General features: G+C 39.8%; 1 protein-coding gene across 1 annotated transcript; it reads right to left on the bottom strand.

Annotated features, from left to right (window-relative positions):
- Positions 1-18,794: 18,794 nt before the first annotated feature.
- Positions 18,795-19,793, bottom strand: LORICRIN (loricrin cornified envelope precursor protein). The gene has a single exon (XM_042951466.1). It carries the CDS (start codon positions 19,791-19,793, stop codon positions 18,795-18,797), a length of 999 nt encoding a protein of 332 aa, XP_042807400.1.
- Positions 19,794-20,480: the final 687 nt, after the last annotated feature.

Genomic DNA, 20,480 nt, shown 5'->3' with positions numbered 1-20,480 from the left:
TTATCTGAGCCAACACACCTCTTCCCTGAATATACCAGACCCATTCTCAGGTCTGCCTTTGAACATGCTGTTCCATCTCCTTGGGTGTTCCTTCCCTTGCTCCTCTGCCTGATAACCTGATGGCACTTAAAAACCCAGCACAAACATCACATCTTCTATTTATCCTTCCTCCATCCTCTAAGACAGAGGTCCTTGATTTGAGACCCTGGAAACTCTTGCTTTTCATTCTGTGTTAGGATTTTGCCTTATTTCCCAATATCACCTGTGAAGTTGTGGGCTTTGAGGAGGGTGACATTCTGTATTATTTTGAGATGATCCTCCAGCCTATAAGGGATCAATAAACATCTGTGGCATGGTTCATAAACTAATGGTATTGTTATCTATTTGCTTTCCCACTAGAAGTTGAGTTCCAGAAGGGCTAGGACCTGTGTCCATCTACCTTTGTGTCTTCACGGTCGAACCCATTCCTGAATATGGTAGTTGCTTAATAGCTTGTGTGAGTGAGCAGGAAAGTGAGAAAATGAGCTCATGAATAAGGGCAAAAGGATGCCCTCAGGTTATAGTTGCATGGATGATCCTAGAGTGTGAGGGGCCCAGGCTGAGTTAGATCCCAGCAAAAGATGTGGGAGTCTGCTGGAGGTTCCTTGAAGCAGAATTGCCTTAGTCCGTGGGAATGTCTTCCTGATTTTTCCCTCCAACCCCTGTCCCCCATCCATTCCTCCTCTACCATGATGGGGTTTTGCTTGATCCTAAGGTGATGTTAAAATAGACAACAAAAATAATAGAAATAAAAATATGCTTGGTGTCTTAAGATAGATTAATCTCTTGGAACCTCAGTTTCTTCATCTGCATCTAAAAGATAGTTGCTGTGGGAAATTCATTCTGTTTACAACAGTGATGGAATGACAATCCTTTTAGTAGTATGAAAATGTTTGTTGGTCTTAATTAACACATTTTTTTTCTCTTAATATTTTGGTATTTTCTTTAAAATGCAAGTGGCTTCAGAAAGGTGATGACCAAGTGGGTCTCAATAAATGCCAATGAGGAGTCCAAGATGGCCCAGCTACTAAGGGAACAGGAAAACAAGCCCATCTGACTTCAAAGCCAGTGTACTTTTTTCTAGTCTGATGTCCAGTAGAGATACAGGGGTACTCTACCACTCTCTTGCGGAACCTATGACAAAGACCAACGAGCCCTTGTCAGAATATACCACAAGGGTACCTGTAAAGTGTTGAATGTAGGAAAACACTTGCAGGTCTAGGAAGGAAACGTCCAAACTTTGGCTCCAAATGACATATAGAGAAGGTGCAGGGCTGCTGCTTATTAGTAGGAGGCAGGAGAGTCTGTGCTCACCAGTGTGGGATGCAGGAAGCAGGAGCACTGAGTCAGGGACTCTCAAGTAGGTTGATATCATAAAGCAGTAACAATGACTTCCATCTTGATAGGGATTTATAGCTAAGAGTGCCATGGCAGTCATGTGAGATGGACTTTATTGCCCCTATTTTACAGAGACTCAGATAGGTTGAGTGGTCTAAGGCCAAACAGGCTTACAAACCTTGTGTCCCCACATCCAATTATTTTACTGCACATCTTGGGCTCTTTCTGGCACATTGCACTGGTAGGTCAAACAATTTTAAACACACACACACGAATATTGTGAGACTTTCCAGCAACAGGGAAATCCCCAGCTTGAAATGCTTTCTTCAGGAGCAGAGAGAGTAGATTTTTTCAAAAACAATGATTTATTTCATTTTATTTTAGGGGTTTTTGGCTTAAATTTTTCAGTTTTTAAATTTATTTAAATTTTGATTAGCACACAGTGCAGTATTGGTTTCAGGAGTAGAATTCAGTGATTCATCCCTAACATACAACACCCAGTGTTCATCACAAGTGCCCTCCTTAATATCCATCATCCATCTAGCCTATCTCCCACCTACATACTCCATCAACCCTTAGTTTGTTCTCTATTGTTAGGAGTCTCTTGTGGTTTATTTCCTCCTCTTCTCTTTTTGCCCCTTCCCTTATGTTCATCTGTTTTGTTTCTTAAATTCCGTACATGAGTGAAATCATCTATTTGTCTTTCTATGACTCACTTATTTCACTTAATACATTCTAGCTCCATCCACATAGTTGCAAATGGCAAGATTTATTCTTTTTGATGGCTGAGTAATATTCCATTATATATATATATATATATATATATATATATATATATATATATATATTCCATTATATGGTAAGTTTGAAGGAAACTGTCCAGGTGCTGCTGCTTCTTCTGGGTCTGGCTGCAGAATTTAGAGAAAGCTTTTGTTTATGTATTTATCAAATAAGTGCTAGTTATCTACTGAGTAGTCAAAAACTCTATGTCTTGGTCATCTTGGGCTAAATACCATAGACTGTGAGGCTTAAACAACAGATAATTATTTTCTCATAGTTCTGGAGTCTGGCCATCCTGGATCAGGATGCCAGCAGCATTGGGTTCTACTGAGAGCCTCTTCCTGGTTTTCAGGCAGCTGCCTTCCTGCTGTGTCCTCACATAGCAAGGAGAAAGAGAGCACATCTCTTCTTATAAGGGCACTAATCACATCATGAGGGTCCATTCTCATGACCTCATCTAAATCATTTGAATTTTCACTGAGATTTGGGTCTCCCAGATCACCTCACCCAGGGCTCTGGATCTGATTCTGGCCCTGAGCAGTGACCTTAGCTAAATGAGTTTAACTATTCTGGGCCTCAGTTTCTTCATTGATAAGATGGCATAATTTCCACTCTACTTCACAGGAGTAAAAAGTCAAATAGGATGCAGCCATGGAAGGTGCTTTGTAAATTGTCATTGTTGTTATTACATTGTTGTGTATCTGAAATGAGAGCTCTGGACACAGGGCAAGAGACCAAGAGAAGAGTAGCCAAAAAAGGTAAAAGCATTCCAAATGAATAGACACAGTGAAGAAAAAAAAATGACCAGAAGATCTGAACTTGAGCTGTGTGAATGTATGTGTATATGTGTGTATATGTTCATCCTCTTTTATCCATAGTCAATGAAAATAGATTTTGCTTTCAGCAGAAAATGGAGGCAAAACAAATGGAGTCAGGGGCTGTGGCTTTAGAATTGATGTGTGGGGTAGAATTAGTACAATTCAGGAAAGACTTCTAAGTTAGCTTCTCCCATAAATTGAAAAACTCCAGTAGCCATGTTGCCTAAGAACCAAATTCTTGCAAAAGTTTTCATAAAGTCTTTAGTTCTGACTCCAACAGTCAAGGTAGTGAGAGAGCTCAGATGTTTTTTAAAGAGGAAACTCCCTGGTTCAAAAAATGAAGCTATTTTAACCAAATAACAGGAAGATTTCTAAATGAGAATTGTCATTGCCTTGAAAGATCAGAAGAATAAAATCTTCTGAATAATGACTGTACATATTCTTCTCCAATAACCTTTCACACCCTCTCAAAATAACACAGGATCCTCTTGGGCCCTCATGTCATTCAGTAAACAAGCATTAAATAGTATCAGGCATGGTCTCTATATTTCAACTCTTCAGTAATAAAGACATTGAGGATAGGTGACAGAACTAGATTTGGAACCCATCTCCTCCAACCACAAATCTAGGACTCCTACCTTCTTTTCTACTCATCCTGATAGAAGTTGTAGGGGCCAAGGCCAGGCTGTCCCAAGATGGGCCACTTAGGCATGACGATTATTTTGAGCTGAAGGCAATCAAGATCCTGTGGGCTCAAGAGAAACTTTTGCCCCTCCTTTAAGAGGAGAATCTAAATTGAGGGTCTTTTCCAGAATAATGGGCATTACCAGAGGTAAGTTTTATCTGAGTGACCCACCTGTATGGCAGGGCAAACATCTAATTATTAAATATCTTCTCTTCTTTTTGTTGTCCTGTGTATTGCATTCCTTCCCTTTGAAGATAAAAGTTCCCAACCCCTACCCCCTTCTGCTTAGATTACATGTATACCTTAATTTGCTTGACTGTCTTTGGAATTTCCATGTTCAGTATGGGATTCCCTGTACATATGCTACTAAATCTGATTTTCTTCTATGAATCTGCCTCATGTCAATTTGATTTTTAGTCCAGCTAGAGAGACTTTGAAGGGTGCAAGAATTCTTCCTCCCTGACAAAGTCATCTCATATTTTTTTTGGTATTTTTAATTACTCAACCACAGGAAATATGCTTAGTGGTTCTGGGTGTGAATTTAGGCATGTTATTCTTTTAAGTCTCAGATTCCCTGCAAATGGAGATAATAGCTGCATCCAATAAACTTCTTTATATCTGTCAGTATGTCAGATTATATACTCTGAATGACCCTTTGAATTGAGCCAACTAAAATGCTTGCAACAGTTAAAAGAAAAACTTATCAAAGTGTAGTCCTGAACTGGTACAAAACCAAGAAACCCGCAGAATATTAAAAATCAAATGAAAGCAGGAAATGGGAGAAATTTGAGTGCCAAAGCTAGCTTTTGCCCTAAAGGTTTCTGCTCAACCACGGAGGTACTGAGCATCTACTTTGACAATAGCATAAATGTATCAGGGTTCTCCAGAGAAAGATAACAAGTAGGTGAGAAAGGTGGGTGAGGGGAGAGGGAGGGATATTTATCTTAAGGAATTAGCTCATGTGATTGTCAGGGCTGGCAAGTGTGAAATCTATAGGACAGAAAATTCAGGCAGGATTGCTATATGACAATCTTAAGGCAGAATCCCATCTTTCCCAAGAAATTTCAGTTTTTGCTCAATTAACTGATTGAATGAGCTCTAGGGGCCTAGGGCAGCTTGCCCCAAGAAAGGCCACAATGGCATATTGATTATTTTGAGTTAAAGTTACCTAAGAAACAGCCAGTGCAGGAAGAACATTATGACCCTCCTTTGTCTCCAGAAAGCAGGAAATAGATCTCCCATGTGAAAAGTACCCTTTCTGTACCAGTAGGTAAAGAGACATCCTTATCATCAGAAATAGGGAATACAGGGCCAAGAAAGCTGTCTAAATAACCTTTGTACTTTTACTAATTTACTACCCCAGGCCCAAATCCTGTTTAGGATTTCTTACTATTTGAAGCTCCCAAATAAAGTTTTATTTGTACTGTCAATTCCTCAGAGATTTATGTCTTTTTGTCTAAAATGTATAAATGTTGGGGCACCTGGGTGGCGCAGTCGGTTAAGCGTCTGACTTCAGCCAGGTCACGATCTCGCGGTCTGTGAGTTCGAGCCCCGCGTCAGGCTCTGGGCTGATGGCTCGGAGCCTGGAGCCTGTTTCCGATTCTGTGTCTCCCTCTCTCTCTGCCCCTCCCCCGTTCATGCTCTGTCTCTCTCTGTCCCAAAAATAAATAAAAAAAACGTTGAAAAAAAAAATAAAATGTATAAATGTTACATGAGTTGGTCATTTCTTTGGGTCTCAAGTTTATTGTTTGGTTTCCATATGCATGTAATTACACTTTGTGTGTGTTTTTTCTCTTGCTAGTTATTAAGGTAACTAATTTAATTCTTGGACTAGCTGGAAGAATCTTTAAGTATAAAGAAAAAAATTTTCCTTCCCAAGAAGGCTTACCCACATTATGGAGGGTTACCTCTTGTTTTTAAAGTCAATTGATTATAGATAATGGCTATATCTACAAAATACCTTTCCAGCAACACATAGATGAGTGCTTTATGAAATGAGTATTATAGCATGGCCAAGTAAATATTTCAAACTAACCATCATAGATCCCAAAGGACTACTCCTTCAGTATAAAGGTGAATGAGAAATAAACCGATCCTGCAGAAGAGAACAAAATATTTTATTGAAAATTGGTAGTATCAAGAAAAAAAATCCTTTCAGAACTTGTAAGTACCAGCTAGAATTCACGTGAGTTTGTGATATGAATGCATGCTATCAATGTGATTGAAAAATTGAAAGTGATTACATGTTAGGAGTCCCCCCAGGGGATTGGAAGAACTGGTATACATTCTTTCGGGCGGAGCTGTGTCGCAGACTATGAGTCTAGAGTTCTCTCTTGTCCACCAAGAGAGCAGACACAGAATTGAATACGAGACAGGCTAATGTCTATTGGGGAGACAAGAGCCCTGAGTAAGGGTCCTTTCTCCAAACTTATTAGGATCTTGAAAGTTTACATACATGATAGACGTGCAGAAAGAAACAATAAAATAGTAATCATTAACTCATATGTGAGAGATAGAGTCTGGAAGGCGAAGGCATGTGGTGTTAGAGGTTAGGGTCAAGACAAAACAACATCTGAGGACCAAGCAGAAGGCCATTGCCTGCAGGTACTTCATCTGGTTGTCTGACTTTTCTAAGGACTAAGATAAATGGAGCATGCTACCCTGAAAACAATAAGTTACCCAAGATTCCATTACTATGTGTATATCAGCTGTTCTCTGAAGCTTTCATCCTGTTAAGACAGCTTTCTGCTTCTAGCTGTTCTGGGATGCTTTAGTCATGTGGAAGCAGCTTTTCACTCTATGCTTTGTTCTACTTAGTGACTAGCCCTGGGCACTTTCTCCCTGAGGTGGCTTTCCACCCTAAACCTTGTTAACCCATTGGTGTAAGGGTAGAGAATTCTTTTTGTTTTATTTTAAAAAAATGTTTTAACGTTTATTTTTGACAGAGAGAGACAGAGCATGAGCGGGGGAGGGGCGGAGAGAGAGAGAGGGAGACAGAATCTGAAGCAGGCTCCAAGCTCCAGGTTCTAAGCTGTCAGTACAGAGCCTGATGCAGGGTTCGAACTCACAGACTGTGAGAACTTAGCTGAAGTTGGATGCTCAACCGACTGAACCACCCAGACACCCCTAAGGATAGAGAATTCTTAAACCTATTTCCCATAGAGCTAAGCTTCAGCCTCAGTCTCAAAATATTCCTACATATTAAAGCTCCTACCAAATTGAGCATGACACAGTAAAAAAAAATCACAAGATGTAGAAAGAGACAAGATACAATGAGTAAGAATTCTTACAAAAAGTAAGAATCAGCAGAAACTAGAGACAGAAGAATTAGCTCCATAAATGGATCAGATATTAAAATTGTCAGACATGGAATAAGAAATGACAATGGTTATTTATATTAAAAATAGGTTTAAAAACTCTGAAAAATCAACAGGAAAAACTCTATAATTCAATAATAGAATGAGCAAAAGATAAGAATAGACAAATCACAAAAGAGGATACCTACATATCTAATAAATATATGAAAATACCCTTAACTTTATTTTTCATCAGAGAAATGTAAATTAAAACTACAGTGAAATATTGTACACAAGTTGCATTTACTGCTTTGAATTGTAGAGAACATACACTTTTATAGTAATAGAGGGTTGCCATAAAAACTTATGTCAAATGAAATAAGCCAAATATTTAGCAAGATGCAGAATATTACTTGCCCTTCTCTAGAGTTATGGGATGTATTTGTCCTTTACATTTGGGAAAAATGGTTCAGACGCTACAAGAATTGCCAAGTGCTCTGCTCTTTTACAAGTTGAATAATAAGCAGAATATCAGTGCCCTTTGTTTCCAAAAACATGGTTTAAAAACAAAACAAAACATGGTTTCCGTGGAAAATGTTCTAAGAAAACTACAATATAATATTCAAAATAGAATTAAGAAGAATAGAACATATTCTCTTCAGCTGAAGAATCAGGGAACTTGAAGAAAAAGAAATAGAAATTAGTCAAACTGAAATAGAAGAGGAAAATAGAATAAACAAAACAGAATAGTATTTAAGACATGTGGGGCAATATCAAATTAGCTAAAAAGTGTGTAGAATGCCAGAAAAAAAAAAAAAAAAAAGAACAGAAGCAGGGAAAATGGGGAAGAATAAATCTTTGAGGAGATAATATTTTAATTCATTAAAATAATGAATCACATAAAACCACAGATAAAGAAATTCAGAGAATGCCAATCAGGGCAAATAAAGAGGAGACCATACCTCAGTCTATTTTAGTCAAACTACTGAAAACCAAAGATGAAGAGAAAAAAAATTAAGAAGTCTGCAATGAAAAGGAACACATTACCATCGGGGGAACAATCATAGACAAAGAATGTCAGACTGGATTAAAAAAGATGGCCTTACTATATGTTATTTATAAGAGAAACATTTTAAATATAAAGATACAGAGAGGTTGAAAGTAATAATATGAGAAAAGAGATTCCATGTGAAGAGTAAGTATAATGAAAATGGAGTGACTATATAACTATCACATAAAGCTGGATTCAAAACAAGAGATTATGATAGGTAAGGGGAAACATTTCATAATGTTTCACCTGGAAGATGTAACAATTCTAAATGCATTTGTACCTAATAACAATCACAGTTGGTGACTTTAACACCCTCTCTCTCAGGAATTGATAGAACTAGTGGACAAAAATCAGTCAAGATTTAGGAACACTGAACAATGTTATTCACCAATAACCAACTTGACTTAAACATCCAAGAGTTAAAATTCTTTAAAAAGTTTTTTTAAATGCACATGAAACATTCTTCAAGATTGATCATGTGTTGGGCCATAAGACATCTCTATGTATTTTAAAGAACTGAAATCACACAGAATATATTTTCTTACCACAATGAAATTAAATTAGAAATGAGTAACATTAAGATATCTAGAAGGAGTTAAGATGGTGGAGCAGTATGGGGACCCAAATAAATAAAATCAAGAAAGAAAGAGGAGAGATCAGAACCAACACCCCAAAAATACAAATAATAATAACAAAATATTATGAGCAATTATATGCCAACAAATAGGGCAATCTGGAAGAAATGGACAAATTCCTAGAAACATATAAACTACCAAAATGGAAACAGGAAGAAATAGAAAATTTGAACAGACCAATTACCAGTAAAGAAATTGAATCAGTAATCAAAAATCTCCCAATAGAGTCCAGGGCTGGATGGCTTTCCAAGGGAATTCTATCAAACATTTAATGGAGAGTTAACAGGTATTCTTCTGAAGTTGTTCCAAAAACAGAAATGGAAGGGAAACTTCCAAACTCATTTTATGAGGCCAACATTACCTTGATTCCAAAACCAAAGACCCCAGTAAAAAGGAGACCAATTTCCCTGATGAATATGGATGCAAAAATTCTCAACAAGATACTAACCAACCGAATTCAAAAATACATTCAAAGAGTTATTCACCATGATCCAGTGGTATTTATTCCAGAGATGCAGGGCTGGTTCAACTAATGAATTGGAAATCAATTAACGTGATACATCACATTAATAAAAGAAAGGATAAGAACCACATGATCCTTTCAATTGATGCAGAGGAAACATTTGACAAAATACAGCATCTTTTCTTGATAAAAACCCTCATGAAAGTAGGGATAGAAGAAACATACCTCAAGATCATAAATGTCATAATATGAAAAGACCGACATCATTCTTAATGGGGAAAAACTAGAACTTTCTCCCTAAGGTCAGGAACATGACAGAGATGCCCACTCTTATCACTGTTATTCAACATAGTGTTGGAAGTCCTAGCTTCAGCAATCAGACAACACAAAGAAATAAAAAGCATCCAATTGGCAAGGAGGAAGTCAAACTTTTTCACTCTTCACAGACGACATGATACTTTATGTGGAAAACCCAAAAGACTCCACTAAAAAATAAAACTGCTAGCACTGATACATGAATTCAGCAAAGTCATAGGATATAAAATCAATGTACAGAAATCGGTTGCATTTCTGCACAGCAATAATGAAGCAGCAAAAAGAAAAATCAAGGAATCAATCCCATTTGCACCAAAAACCATAAAATACCTAGAAATAAACCTAACCAAAGAAGTGAAAAATCCATACACTAAAAACTGGAGAAAGCTTATGAAATAAATTGAAGAAGACACAAAGAAATGGAAAAATATTCCATGCTCATGGATTGGAAGAACAAATATTGTTAAAATTTTCATACTACCCAAAGCAATCTACATATTCAATGCAATCTCTATCAAAGTAACACCAGAATTCTTCACAGAGCTACAACAAACAATTCTAAAATTTGTATGGAACTAGAAAAGACCCTGAATAGCCAAAGTAATATTGAAAAAGAAAACCAAACCTGGAGGCATCACAATTCCAGACTTCAAGCTGTATTACAAATCTCTAATCATCATGACCGTATGGTACTGGCATAAAAACAGACACACAGATCAATGGAACAGAACAGAGAACCGAGAAATGGACCCACAAACATATGGCCAGCTAATCTTTGACAAAGCAGGAAAGAATATCCAATGGGAAAAGACAATCTATTTAGCAAATAGTGTTGGGAAAACTGGACAGTGACATGCAGAAGAATGAACCCGGACCACTGTCTTACACCATACACAAAAATAAACTCAGGGGCGCCTGGGTGGCTCAGTCGGTTAAGCGTCGGACTTCAGCTCAGGTCACGATCTCACATTCCGGGAGTTCGAGCCCCGCATGGGGCTCTGGGCTGATGGCTCAGAGCCTGGAGCCTGCTTCCGATTCTGTGTCTCCCTCTGTCTCTGCCCCTCCCCCGTTCATGCCTCTGTCTCTCTCTGTCTCAAAAATAAATAAACGTTAAAAAAAATTTAAAAAAAAATAATAAACTCAAAATGGATAAAAGACCTAAATTTAAGACAGGAAGCCATCAAAATCCTAGAAAACAGGTGACAACTTCTTTGACCTTGGCCGCATCAACTTCTCATTTGACATGTCTCCAGAGGCAAGGGAAACAAAAGCAAAAATGAACTATTGGGACCTAATCAAGATAAAAAACTTCTGCACAGCAAAGGAAACAACCAGCAAAACTAAAAGGCAACTGACAGAATGGAAGAAGATATTTGCAAATGACATTTCAGATAAAGGGTTAGTATCCAAAATCATAAAGAACTTATCAAACTTAACACCTAAAAAACAAATAATCCAGTGAAGAAATGGGCAGAAGAGATGAATAGACACTTTTACAAAGAAGACATCCAGATGGCTAAGAGACACATGAAAAGATGCTCAGCATCACTCATCATCATGGAAATACAAATCAAAACCACAATGAGATACCACCTCACACTAGTCAGAGTGGCTAACATTAACAACTCAGGCAACAGTGGATGTTGGTGAGGATGTGGAGAAAGGGGAACCTTTTTGCAGTGTTAGTAGGAATGCAAACTGGTGTAGCCACTCTGAAAACAGCATGGAGGTTCCTCAAAACATTAAAAATAGAACTACCCAGGGGTGCCTGGGTAGCTCAGTTGGTTGAGCGTCCGACCCTTGATTTCAGCTCAGTTCATGATCTCATGGATTGTGGGTTCAAGTCCCACATCAGGCTCTGCACTAACAGTGCAGGGCCTGCTTGGTATTCTCTGTCTCTCTCTCTCCACCCCCACCCCCACTTGCAGTCTCTCTCTCTCAAAATAAATGAATAAACTTTTAAAAAAGATTGTTATTAAAAAAAAAATAGAGCTATCCTACTACCCAGCAATTGCACTACTAGGTATTTATCCAAAGGGTAGAGTGGTGATTCTAAGGGACACATGCACCCCAATGTTTATAGCAGCACTATGGACAATAGCCAAAGTATGAAAGGAGCCCAAATGTCCATTGATAAATGGATAAAGAAGATGTGGTGTATACATACAATGGAATATTACTTGACAACCAAAAAGAATGAAATCTTGCTATTTACAACAATGTGCACTGCAATGCTATTTACAAACTAGAGTGTATTCTGCTAAGCAAAATAAGTCAGTCAGGGAAATAATATATGATTTCACTCATATGTGGAATTTAAGAAACAAAACAGGTGGACATAGGGGAAGGGAAGCAAAAATAAGATAAAAACAGAGAGCGAGGGGGTGCCTGGGTGGCTCAATCGGTTGAGCGTCTGACTTGGGCTCAGCATAATCTCACGGTTTGTGGGTTCAAGTCCTGCATCATGCTCTGTGCTGACAGCTAAGAGCCTGGAGCCTGCTTCAGATTCTGTGTTTCCCTCTCTCTCTCTGCCTCCCCTGCTCACACTCTGTCTCTCTCTCTCTCAAAAATAATAAACATTAAAAAGAAAACAGAGAGAGAGGTAAACCATAAGAGACTCTTAAATGCAGAGAACAAACTGAAGCTTGCTGGTGGGATGTCAGGTGGGGGAGATGGGCTAAATGGGCGAAGAGCATTAAGGAGGACACTTGTGGGGATGAGCACTGGGTGTTATATGTAAATAATGAATCACTAAATTCTATTCTTGAAATCATTATTACAATGTATGTTAACTAACTTGGATTTAAATTTTTTAAAAAGATATCTAGAAAATCCCTTGAGATTTAGAAATTAGGTAAAGCACTCCTAATAACTCATGGGCTAAGGAAAAAAACATCACAGAAGATATAAAATATTTTGAAATAAGTGGTAATGAAAACACAGAATATTAAGATTTGATTTGTAAAAATATAATAAAAAAAGATTTGATTTGTGGAAAACTAATCACTGACTTGAGTGTCTCAAAGCTATAACAAAAAGAAACAAAACAATTTCTACTGACAATAGAAAATACAAACTATGATATATTTACACACTGGTAAACCAAATGGTAATGAAAAATAAGAAGCTACTGCTCAAAGCAAGCACATTTCCCAGAGATAATATTGAGCAAAAAAAGCCAGACACAAAAAATGCATACCACAGGACTATATTTAATATAACCTTCAAGAATAAGCAAAATTAACCTAAAATATTAGAAGTCAGAATAATGATACATCTGACATAGTTAATGACTAAGACAGGGATAAGGTTTAGTTATTGGGGTGAGTTCACTTGGTAAAAATTAATCTGTCATTTCTATTTTGTGCATTTGTACACAGATGTCCTCAACTTTTAGCAGGGTTGAAACAGTCAGGAACCTTGGGAGCAAGGCCCTGTGCACCTGGAAAGCCTCCTGCTGCCTGGTGGCCCTTAGCACTTTTCTTGCAGAGCAAAATACCAGCTAAGGAGCAAGCCAAGACCAGTCCAAACCAGTCTGCACCAAGATGGACCCCAGTGCTGAACTTTCACCAACTTTCTCCTCATTATAATAGTAAAAGTCACTCTCAGGTGTGGAGATTTAACATGTTAATTTGACATGCAACTCATGAAGAAGCATGATGTTTAAGTGCACAGGTGCTAATAAATCCCCACTTCTACATGCTTAGATGGCACACTTTTCCCACCTAAGTTTCTTTAAAAAATCCTCCCTGACCTCTCCTCAGTGAGTCAGCCTAAAGATTCTTTCCTTTGTGCTCCAGCATAAGCCCCAATAAAGTTTTGCCTGTGCTTTTAAATTTTGGGTCCAGCCTCATTTCTACCTTTGCTAGGACCAGGGACCCAAGTCTGGTAACAGAGTTATATCCCAGTAAACACATTGTGAATTGAAAACATCTTAAGTTGAAATGCATTTACTACATCTTGACCTACCAAACAACATGGCTTAACCTGGTCTACCTTAAATGTGCTCAGAACAGTTACTTTTGTCTACAGTTGGGCATTAGATTATTTATCTAATGCAAAACCTATTTTATAATAAAGGTTTGCATATCTCATGTAATGTATTTAGTACTGTACTGAAAGTGGGAAATGGAAAGGTTGTATGGGTACAGAAAGGTTGTAAGTGTATCATTTGTTTACCTTTATAACTGTGTGGCTGACCAGGAGCTGCCCAGGAAAATAACAAAATTCAAAATTTGAAGTATGGTTTCTCCTGAGTATTGCTTTCACACCATTGTAAAATCAAAAAATTTTAAGTCAAACCATTGTAAGTTAGAGACCATCTGAAAATGTATGCTATACTACCATAAAATTTTACCTTTCTTTTTTTTTTTAGAATTTGATTTTGATTTACCTATGATGATATTTTTGACTGTATCTCTTTGTATAGTTTTTTATTTTAGTGGCTACTGTGGATATTACATTATGTATACAACATAACTTATCACAGACTATTGCTATTGACATTTTGAAAGGTAGACCTTATCTCCATTTTGGTCCTTTACTTAAATTCCCCAATTATATTATCTTAAATATTTCTACATACATTGAGAACTACATCAATGTTTTGGTTATTGGTACAACTTTCAATATTATTTTTAAAAACTCAAGAGAAGAAAGATACTGTCCTAAATTTACTCATAATTTTATACTTTGTATTGTTCTTCATTCCTGGTATTTTTAAGGTGCTTTCTTTGATCATTTCCTTTTTGTTAGAAGAACTTCTATTAGCCATTCTTTGAGAGTAAGTCTGCTGGAAACAATCTTTGGTTTGTTTTGTTTTGTTTCATCTGAGACTATATCTCACCTTCATTCCTGAAGAATATTTTCACTGTATATAGAATTTGGTGTTGCCAATTTTTTCTTTCAGCACTTGAAAAATGTGCCACTTCTTTCTGGCCTTCATGATTTCTTCCTCCCTCCCTTCCTTTCTTCCTTCTTTTCTCCCTTCCTCCCTTCCTTCCTTCCTTCCTTGTCTCCTTCCTTCCTTCCTTCCTTCCTTCCTGGTTTCTGATGAATAATCTACTGTCATTTAAACCACAGTTTCCCTGTAGATGATGTGTCATTTTTCTCTACCTGCTTTCAAGATTTTTTTTCTTTGTCATTAGTTTTCAGAAGTTTGGTTATAATGTTTTTGGTGTGGGTTTCATTTCTTTTTTTTTTTTATATGAAATTTATTGTCAAATTGGTTTCCATACAACACCCAGTGCTCATCCCAAAAGGTGCCCTCCTCAATACCCATCACCCACCCTCCCCTCCCTCCCACCCCCCATCAACCCTCAGTTTGTTCTCAGTTTTTAACAGTCTCTTATGCTTTGGCTCTCTCCCACTCTAACCTCTTTTTTTTTTTTTTTTTCTTCCCCTCCCCCATGGGTTTCTGTTAAGTTTCTCAGGATCCACATAAGAGTGAAACCATATGGTATCTGTCTTTCTCTGTATGGCTTATTTCACTTAGCATCACACTCTCCAGTTCCATCCACGTTGCTACAAAAGGCCATATTTCATTCTTTCTCATTGCCACGTAGTATTCCATTGTGTATATAAACCACAATTTCTTTATCCATTCATCAGTTGATGGACATTTAGGCTCTTTCCATAATTTGGCTATTGTTGAGAGTGCTGCTATAAACATCATTTCTTTGTCTCTCTCTTTTGCTTTTATGTGTACAACTCTTATAAGCATCTTTATTATATGTTTTACCAGCTTTATTGAGATATAATTGACATATAACATTGTGTAAGTTATATAACATGTTGATTTGATACATTAAAAATTGCAAAATGATTACCACTATAATATTAGCTACTACCTCCATCTTGTCACATAGTTACCTATTCTTTTTTCTGATGAAAATATTTGAGATCTATTCTCTTAGAAACCTGCAAGTATATGTTACAAGATTATTAGCTATAATCACATACTTACATTAGACCACCAAACTTGTTAATTTTATGACTGGAAGTTGTACTCTCTGACCAATATCTTCTCATTTTTTCCATCCCCCCAACTCCTGATAAACATGAGGATGCTCTCTATTTCTCTGAGTTTGTCTTTTTTAGATTCCACATATAAGTGATATTATACAGTATTTGTCTTTCTCTATCTGACTTATTTCACTTATCATAATGCCCTCAAGTTCCATCCAAGTTGTTGCAAATGGCAGGAATTCCTTCTTTCTTTTGGCTGAATAATATTCACATATACATGGTCTTCTTTATCCATTCATCTATTGATGGACATTTAGGTATTGGGAGTAATGCTGCAGTGAACATTGTATATACAGATATCTTTGCAAGATCCTGATTTCAGTTTGGATATATACCCAGAAATGGGATTTCTAGATTAAATGGTAATCCTATTTTTAACTTTCTGAGGAACCTCCATACTGTTTTCCATAGCAGCTGTACCAATTTGTATTCCCACCAAGAGTGCACTAGGTTTTGTTTGTTTGTTTTTTCCCCTCTACATCCTTGCCAATACTTGTTATTTCTTATCTTCTTGAGTATAGCCATTCTGACTGGTGTGAGATGATATGTCATTGTGATGTTGGCTTGCATTTCCCTGATGGTTAGTTATGTTGAGTACCTTTTCATGTACCAGTTGGCCATTGGTGTGTCTGGATAATGGTATATTCAGCTTCTCTGCCAGTGTTTAAGTTGTTAATTTTTTTTTTTTTTTGCTGTTGAGTTGTAAGTTATTTTTCTAAATTTTAGATTATAACCCCTTGTCAGTTATATGATTTGCAAATATTTTCTCCCATACTGTAGGCCACCTTTTCATTTTGTTGGTTTTTCATTTGCTGTGAGAAGCACTTTAGTTTGATGTAGTCCCATTTATTTATCTTTTTGCATTTGTTGCTTATGCTTTGTTGTCATATCCAGAAAATTGCTGCTGAGACCATTATCAAGGAACTTTATCCCTATGCTTTCTCCTAGGAGTTTCATAGTTTCAGGTCTTAACTTTTAGTCTTTCATTCATTTTAAATTCATTTTATAGAGTGATGTATTGGTGTGGCTTTCTTTGGGTTTATCCTGTTTGAAGTTGACTTACCTTCTTAAATCTGTAAATTTATGTCTTTCACCAAATTTACATAATTTTGATCTATTATTTATTCTAAATTTTTTAGCCCCATATTCTCTTCTCCTTTTGGGACTCTGATTACATGAGTGCTAGCTCTTGTGTTGTCCCACAGGCTTTTGAAGCTCTCTTCTTCTTCTTCTTCTTCTTCTTCTTCTTTTCTTTCAGCCTATTTTCTCTCTGTCATTGAGATTGGATAATTTCTATTGACCTATTTTCGAGTTCACTGATTCTTTACTCTGTGATTTCCATTCTGCTACTGAACACATCCAGTGAATTTTATATTTTTCAATTCTAAAATTTAATTCTACAGTTGTTTATTATAAATTTTCACTTAATTCTTCTTTATAGTTTCCATTTCTTTGCCAAGACTTTCTATTTTTTTCAAGTGTGTTTGTAAATTCTTGTGGAAGCATTTTTATAATATCTTTAAAGTCCAAAATCTGTTTCATTTCAGTGTTGGTATTGATTGTGTCTTTTCTCATTCAAGTTGAGATTTTCCTGGTTCTTGGTATGGTAATTTTTTATTGTGTGCTAGACATTCCAGGCATTATGTTTTGAGACCCTGGATCTTATTCAAATCTTACATTACAGCAGGTCTCTGCTAATACTACACCAGTGAAGGAAGTGTGTGCATAGGGGGTGTTATCGCCTTACCACTGGAAAGGAGAAGTCCAATCTTCTCGTTCTTTTTTTCCAGGGTGGTTAGTTATAGTAAGGTGGATATTATCATAAAAGATTTCTGCCTCTCTAGGTCATGTTTCTTGGTCCTTTGGATGTGGTGGGAGGTATTTGTTTGCACCTGTTGGCATTTCTTGGTTGCAGACTTTGCAGTGCCCAATCTAAGATAATAGGAAGCAAAAAGGAAACCCAGGGAACTTACCACAGACAGTGTCAGTCCTCAAGTTCTGAGGACCCTAGCTACTCTGCCTTCTTCTCTCCACCTTTTAGACTGTCCTTATGTTTTTTTAAATATATTATGCCCAGATATTTTAGTTACATTTAGCTGGAGCGATAAGAAGTGCATCTACTCCATCTGATACAGAACTAAACGTCTTACTTTTATTTAAAAAATATACATATGTATATGTGTATATAGTATGCAGTGGTTGGACTATTGGGTCTTTAAAGCTGCTACCTGTTTTGACTCTCTAAATGGAAGAACTGGGGAGGGATAATTTGTCTTTTTGTCTCCAGCAATGACTGGGTAAGGAGAGTACTTTGGATTTTTGGTGTAGCAGGTGTTTTGCTCCAGGTAAATCAATAAGTTAACATTTACCTAGAGCTAGTAGAATCAAGATATGAAATGGGGCCTGGAGAGTTCTTGGCCAGACTGATACTCTACATCTCTTTTGAGACCTATGCAATTAACAGAGCAATTAGAGCTTTTTCCTTGCTAATTGGTATGCTTCCTGTGTTTCCCCATGACCTCTCTGGTACTGGTATGTTTTTTGCATACACTTGCGCTGTATGTTCCTAAGTTAGGTGAAGCGTCGTTAAGAGACCAGGAAACAGCTCCTGTACTTCCTCCTCTCCCTACAGGTACCTAGTAAACATCTCACACGCTGTAGAGAGTCACATATATACAATTATTCTTTCTCCTGTGAGTCTGGGTAGCATACGCTAGTGCTCCTCATGTGAAGTCACCCTGCCTTCAGACCTTGCAGAGCAAGTTCTGGACTATGCGAGACAGCATCTCCCCAGGGCAGACCTGTCTTTAAAAAGCATTGAGCTCAAGAAGAAGACCCAGAGTGGCAATCCAACCCACTAGGGGATGTTCATGGAAATCTGTCCGCAGAATCTTTGTGTTTGAGGATCACCTCACCATCTTAAGCAATAAAACAGAGAGCTCACATCTTTGCTTCTGGTTGCCAGTCATTCCTCCCTCCTCTGCTGACCCCCTTCCCCCCCAAAAATAAGTATTTGTTGAATGAACGGATTCATATGGACGGATGAGTGAACGGAGGAAAGGAAATGAATGAAATGTGACTTGGAAGATACAAAGGTGACTAAAACCCAGAAATTCTCATGAATTGCAAATTTATTGACTGAGGAGGCACTGGGGTTGGGAGGTAGTTGTACAGAAACCAAAGAGGAAAACCTGCAGAACAAGAAGCAGCCCCAGAACTCTAAGGCTTCGTCTGGGTGTAACACACGAAGCATTTGGGAACCTCGGCAATATCAAGAGAGCGCTGAGCCCATAGGCGCCCACGGAAAACGGCTCTAGCTCCTCAGTCTCCGCGGCGTCCAGCTGGCCTTATTTGCTTGGCCAGGTAGGCGCCTGCTTCTGCTGGGTCTGGTGGCAGATCGGGACGCCCTTGCCACCTCCGGAGCCCCCACCGGAGCTGCCGCCCCCACCGCAGGACGACCCCCCACCACTGGAGAAGCAGCTGCCGCCGCCCCCGGAGGAGCCGCCGCCCCCACCGCAGGACGACCCCCCACCACTGGAGAAGCAGCTGCCGCCGCCTCCAGAGGAGCCGCCGCCCCCAGAGCAGGAAGAGCCCCCTCCGTAGCTCTGCTGCGGCATGCAGGAGGTCTGGGTGGTCTCCTGCGAGGAGAAGTAGCCAGCTCCCCCGCAGCCGGAAGAGCCCCCGCCGCCCCCGCAGCTGGAGGAGCCCCCGCCGCCCCCGCAGGCGGAGGAGCCCCCGCCGCTCCCGCAGCCGGAAGAGCCCCCGCCGCAGCCGCCGCTAGAGATGCTTCCGTAACTCTGGCACTGAACCTGCTGCCCGGAGCCTCCGCCGCCCCCGGAGTAGCCCCCGCAGCTGGAGCCTCCGCCGCCCCCGGAGTAGCCCCCGCAGCTGGAGCCTCCGCCGCCCCCAGAGTAACCTCCGCAGCTGGACCCCCCCCCGCCCCCGGAGTAACTCCCGCAGCTGGAGCCTCCACCTCCGCAGCTGGAGCCTCCACCGCCCCCGGAGTAGCCTCCACAGCTGGAGCCTCCGCAGCTGGAGCCTCCGCCGCCCCCGCAGCTGCCACCACCTCCGGAGTACTTGACACTCCCACTGGAACCGCCGCCGCCGCCGCCGCCGCCGCCTGAGTAGCCTCCGCAGCTGGAGCCTCCGCCGCCGCTGGAGTAGCCCCCGCAGCTGGAGCCTCCGCCTCCTCCTGAGTAGCCTCCGCAGCTGGAGCCTCCGCCGCCTCCAGAGTAGCCGCCGCAACCGGAGCCTCCGCCGCCTCCGCCGCCCCCGCCGTCCCCGCCGGAGGTCTTCCCGCAGCCCACTGGGGGCATGGGGGTGGGCTGCTTTTTCTGGTGAGACATCTTGTTTAAGGAGAGAGAGAAGCCTAGAAAGAGAGCGGGGAGCATCACTGGACCAACCGCAAGAGCATGGAAGAGGCAGGGACAGCCGTGGAAACGCCCATCATCCTCCAGGGCAGCACGGCCAGGCTGGGCTTGATGCCCTCTGTTTAGACCGGGAAGAACTCTCATATGGGACTCCTGGGATTAGTCGTTTCCCCCTCAGAAAGTCTTTACCAAGCAGTAAATAGCCCAGGTACTGCTCACATTTCTCTCTCCCAGCTCTGCCTTTGGCATCTGAGTGATTTGGAAGCAAATAACCCACAGTCCCACCTCTATCCTCACTTCCTGAAAAATGAGACAGTTCGAGCACTTCATCACTCATGCCTCCTCCAATCCCAACACGGATTCTCTGAATGCAAATAGAAATTCCCACAAACCTCCACCTAGGGTGGAGGATTTTACCTATCCCTGACAAAACATAGGAAGGTTTGTCCGAATGTCAGAGGGCTGTTGCCCCCCCCCCCCCCCCCCCCCCCCCCCACTTCTCTGCAAAAGCTCTTAGTTCAAACTCTTGGTCTGTCCCACTGAGCCTAGTCATGATCCGGAAGCTAGTTATCGGAAAAAGCAGTCTCCCCCTGGTCTGGTCCTGTCTGTACACAGGGGAAAGGACCCAGTGGTCCTTTGGATAAGAATCTCTGACCAGAAGAT

The sequence above is a fragment of the Panthera leo genome, chromosome C1 (assembly GCF_018350215.1).
Source record: "Panthera leo isolate Ple1 chromosome C1, P.leo_Ple1_pat1.1, whole genome shotgun sequence".
Lineage (NCBI taxonomy): Eukaryota > Metazoa > Chordata > Mammalia > Carnivora > Felidae > Panthera > Panthera leo.
The sequence above is the reverse complement of the archived record's forward strand: the minus strand, read 5'-3'. Positions and strand labels throughout refer to the sequence as shown.

What these genes read in the sequence shown, in the direction of transcription:
- LORICRIN (XM_042951466.1), bottom strand. Translation starts at nt 19,793, where the DNA reads ATGTCTCACCAGAAAAAGCAGCCCACCCCCATGCCCCCAGTGGGCTGC.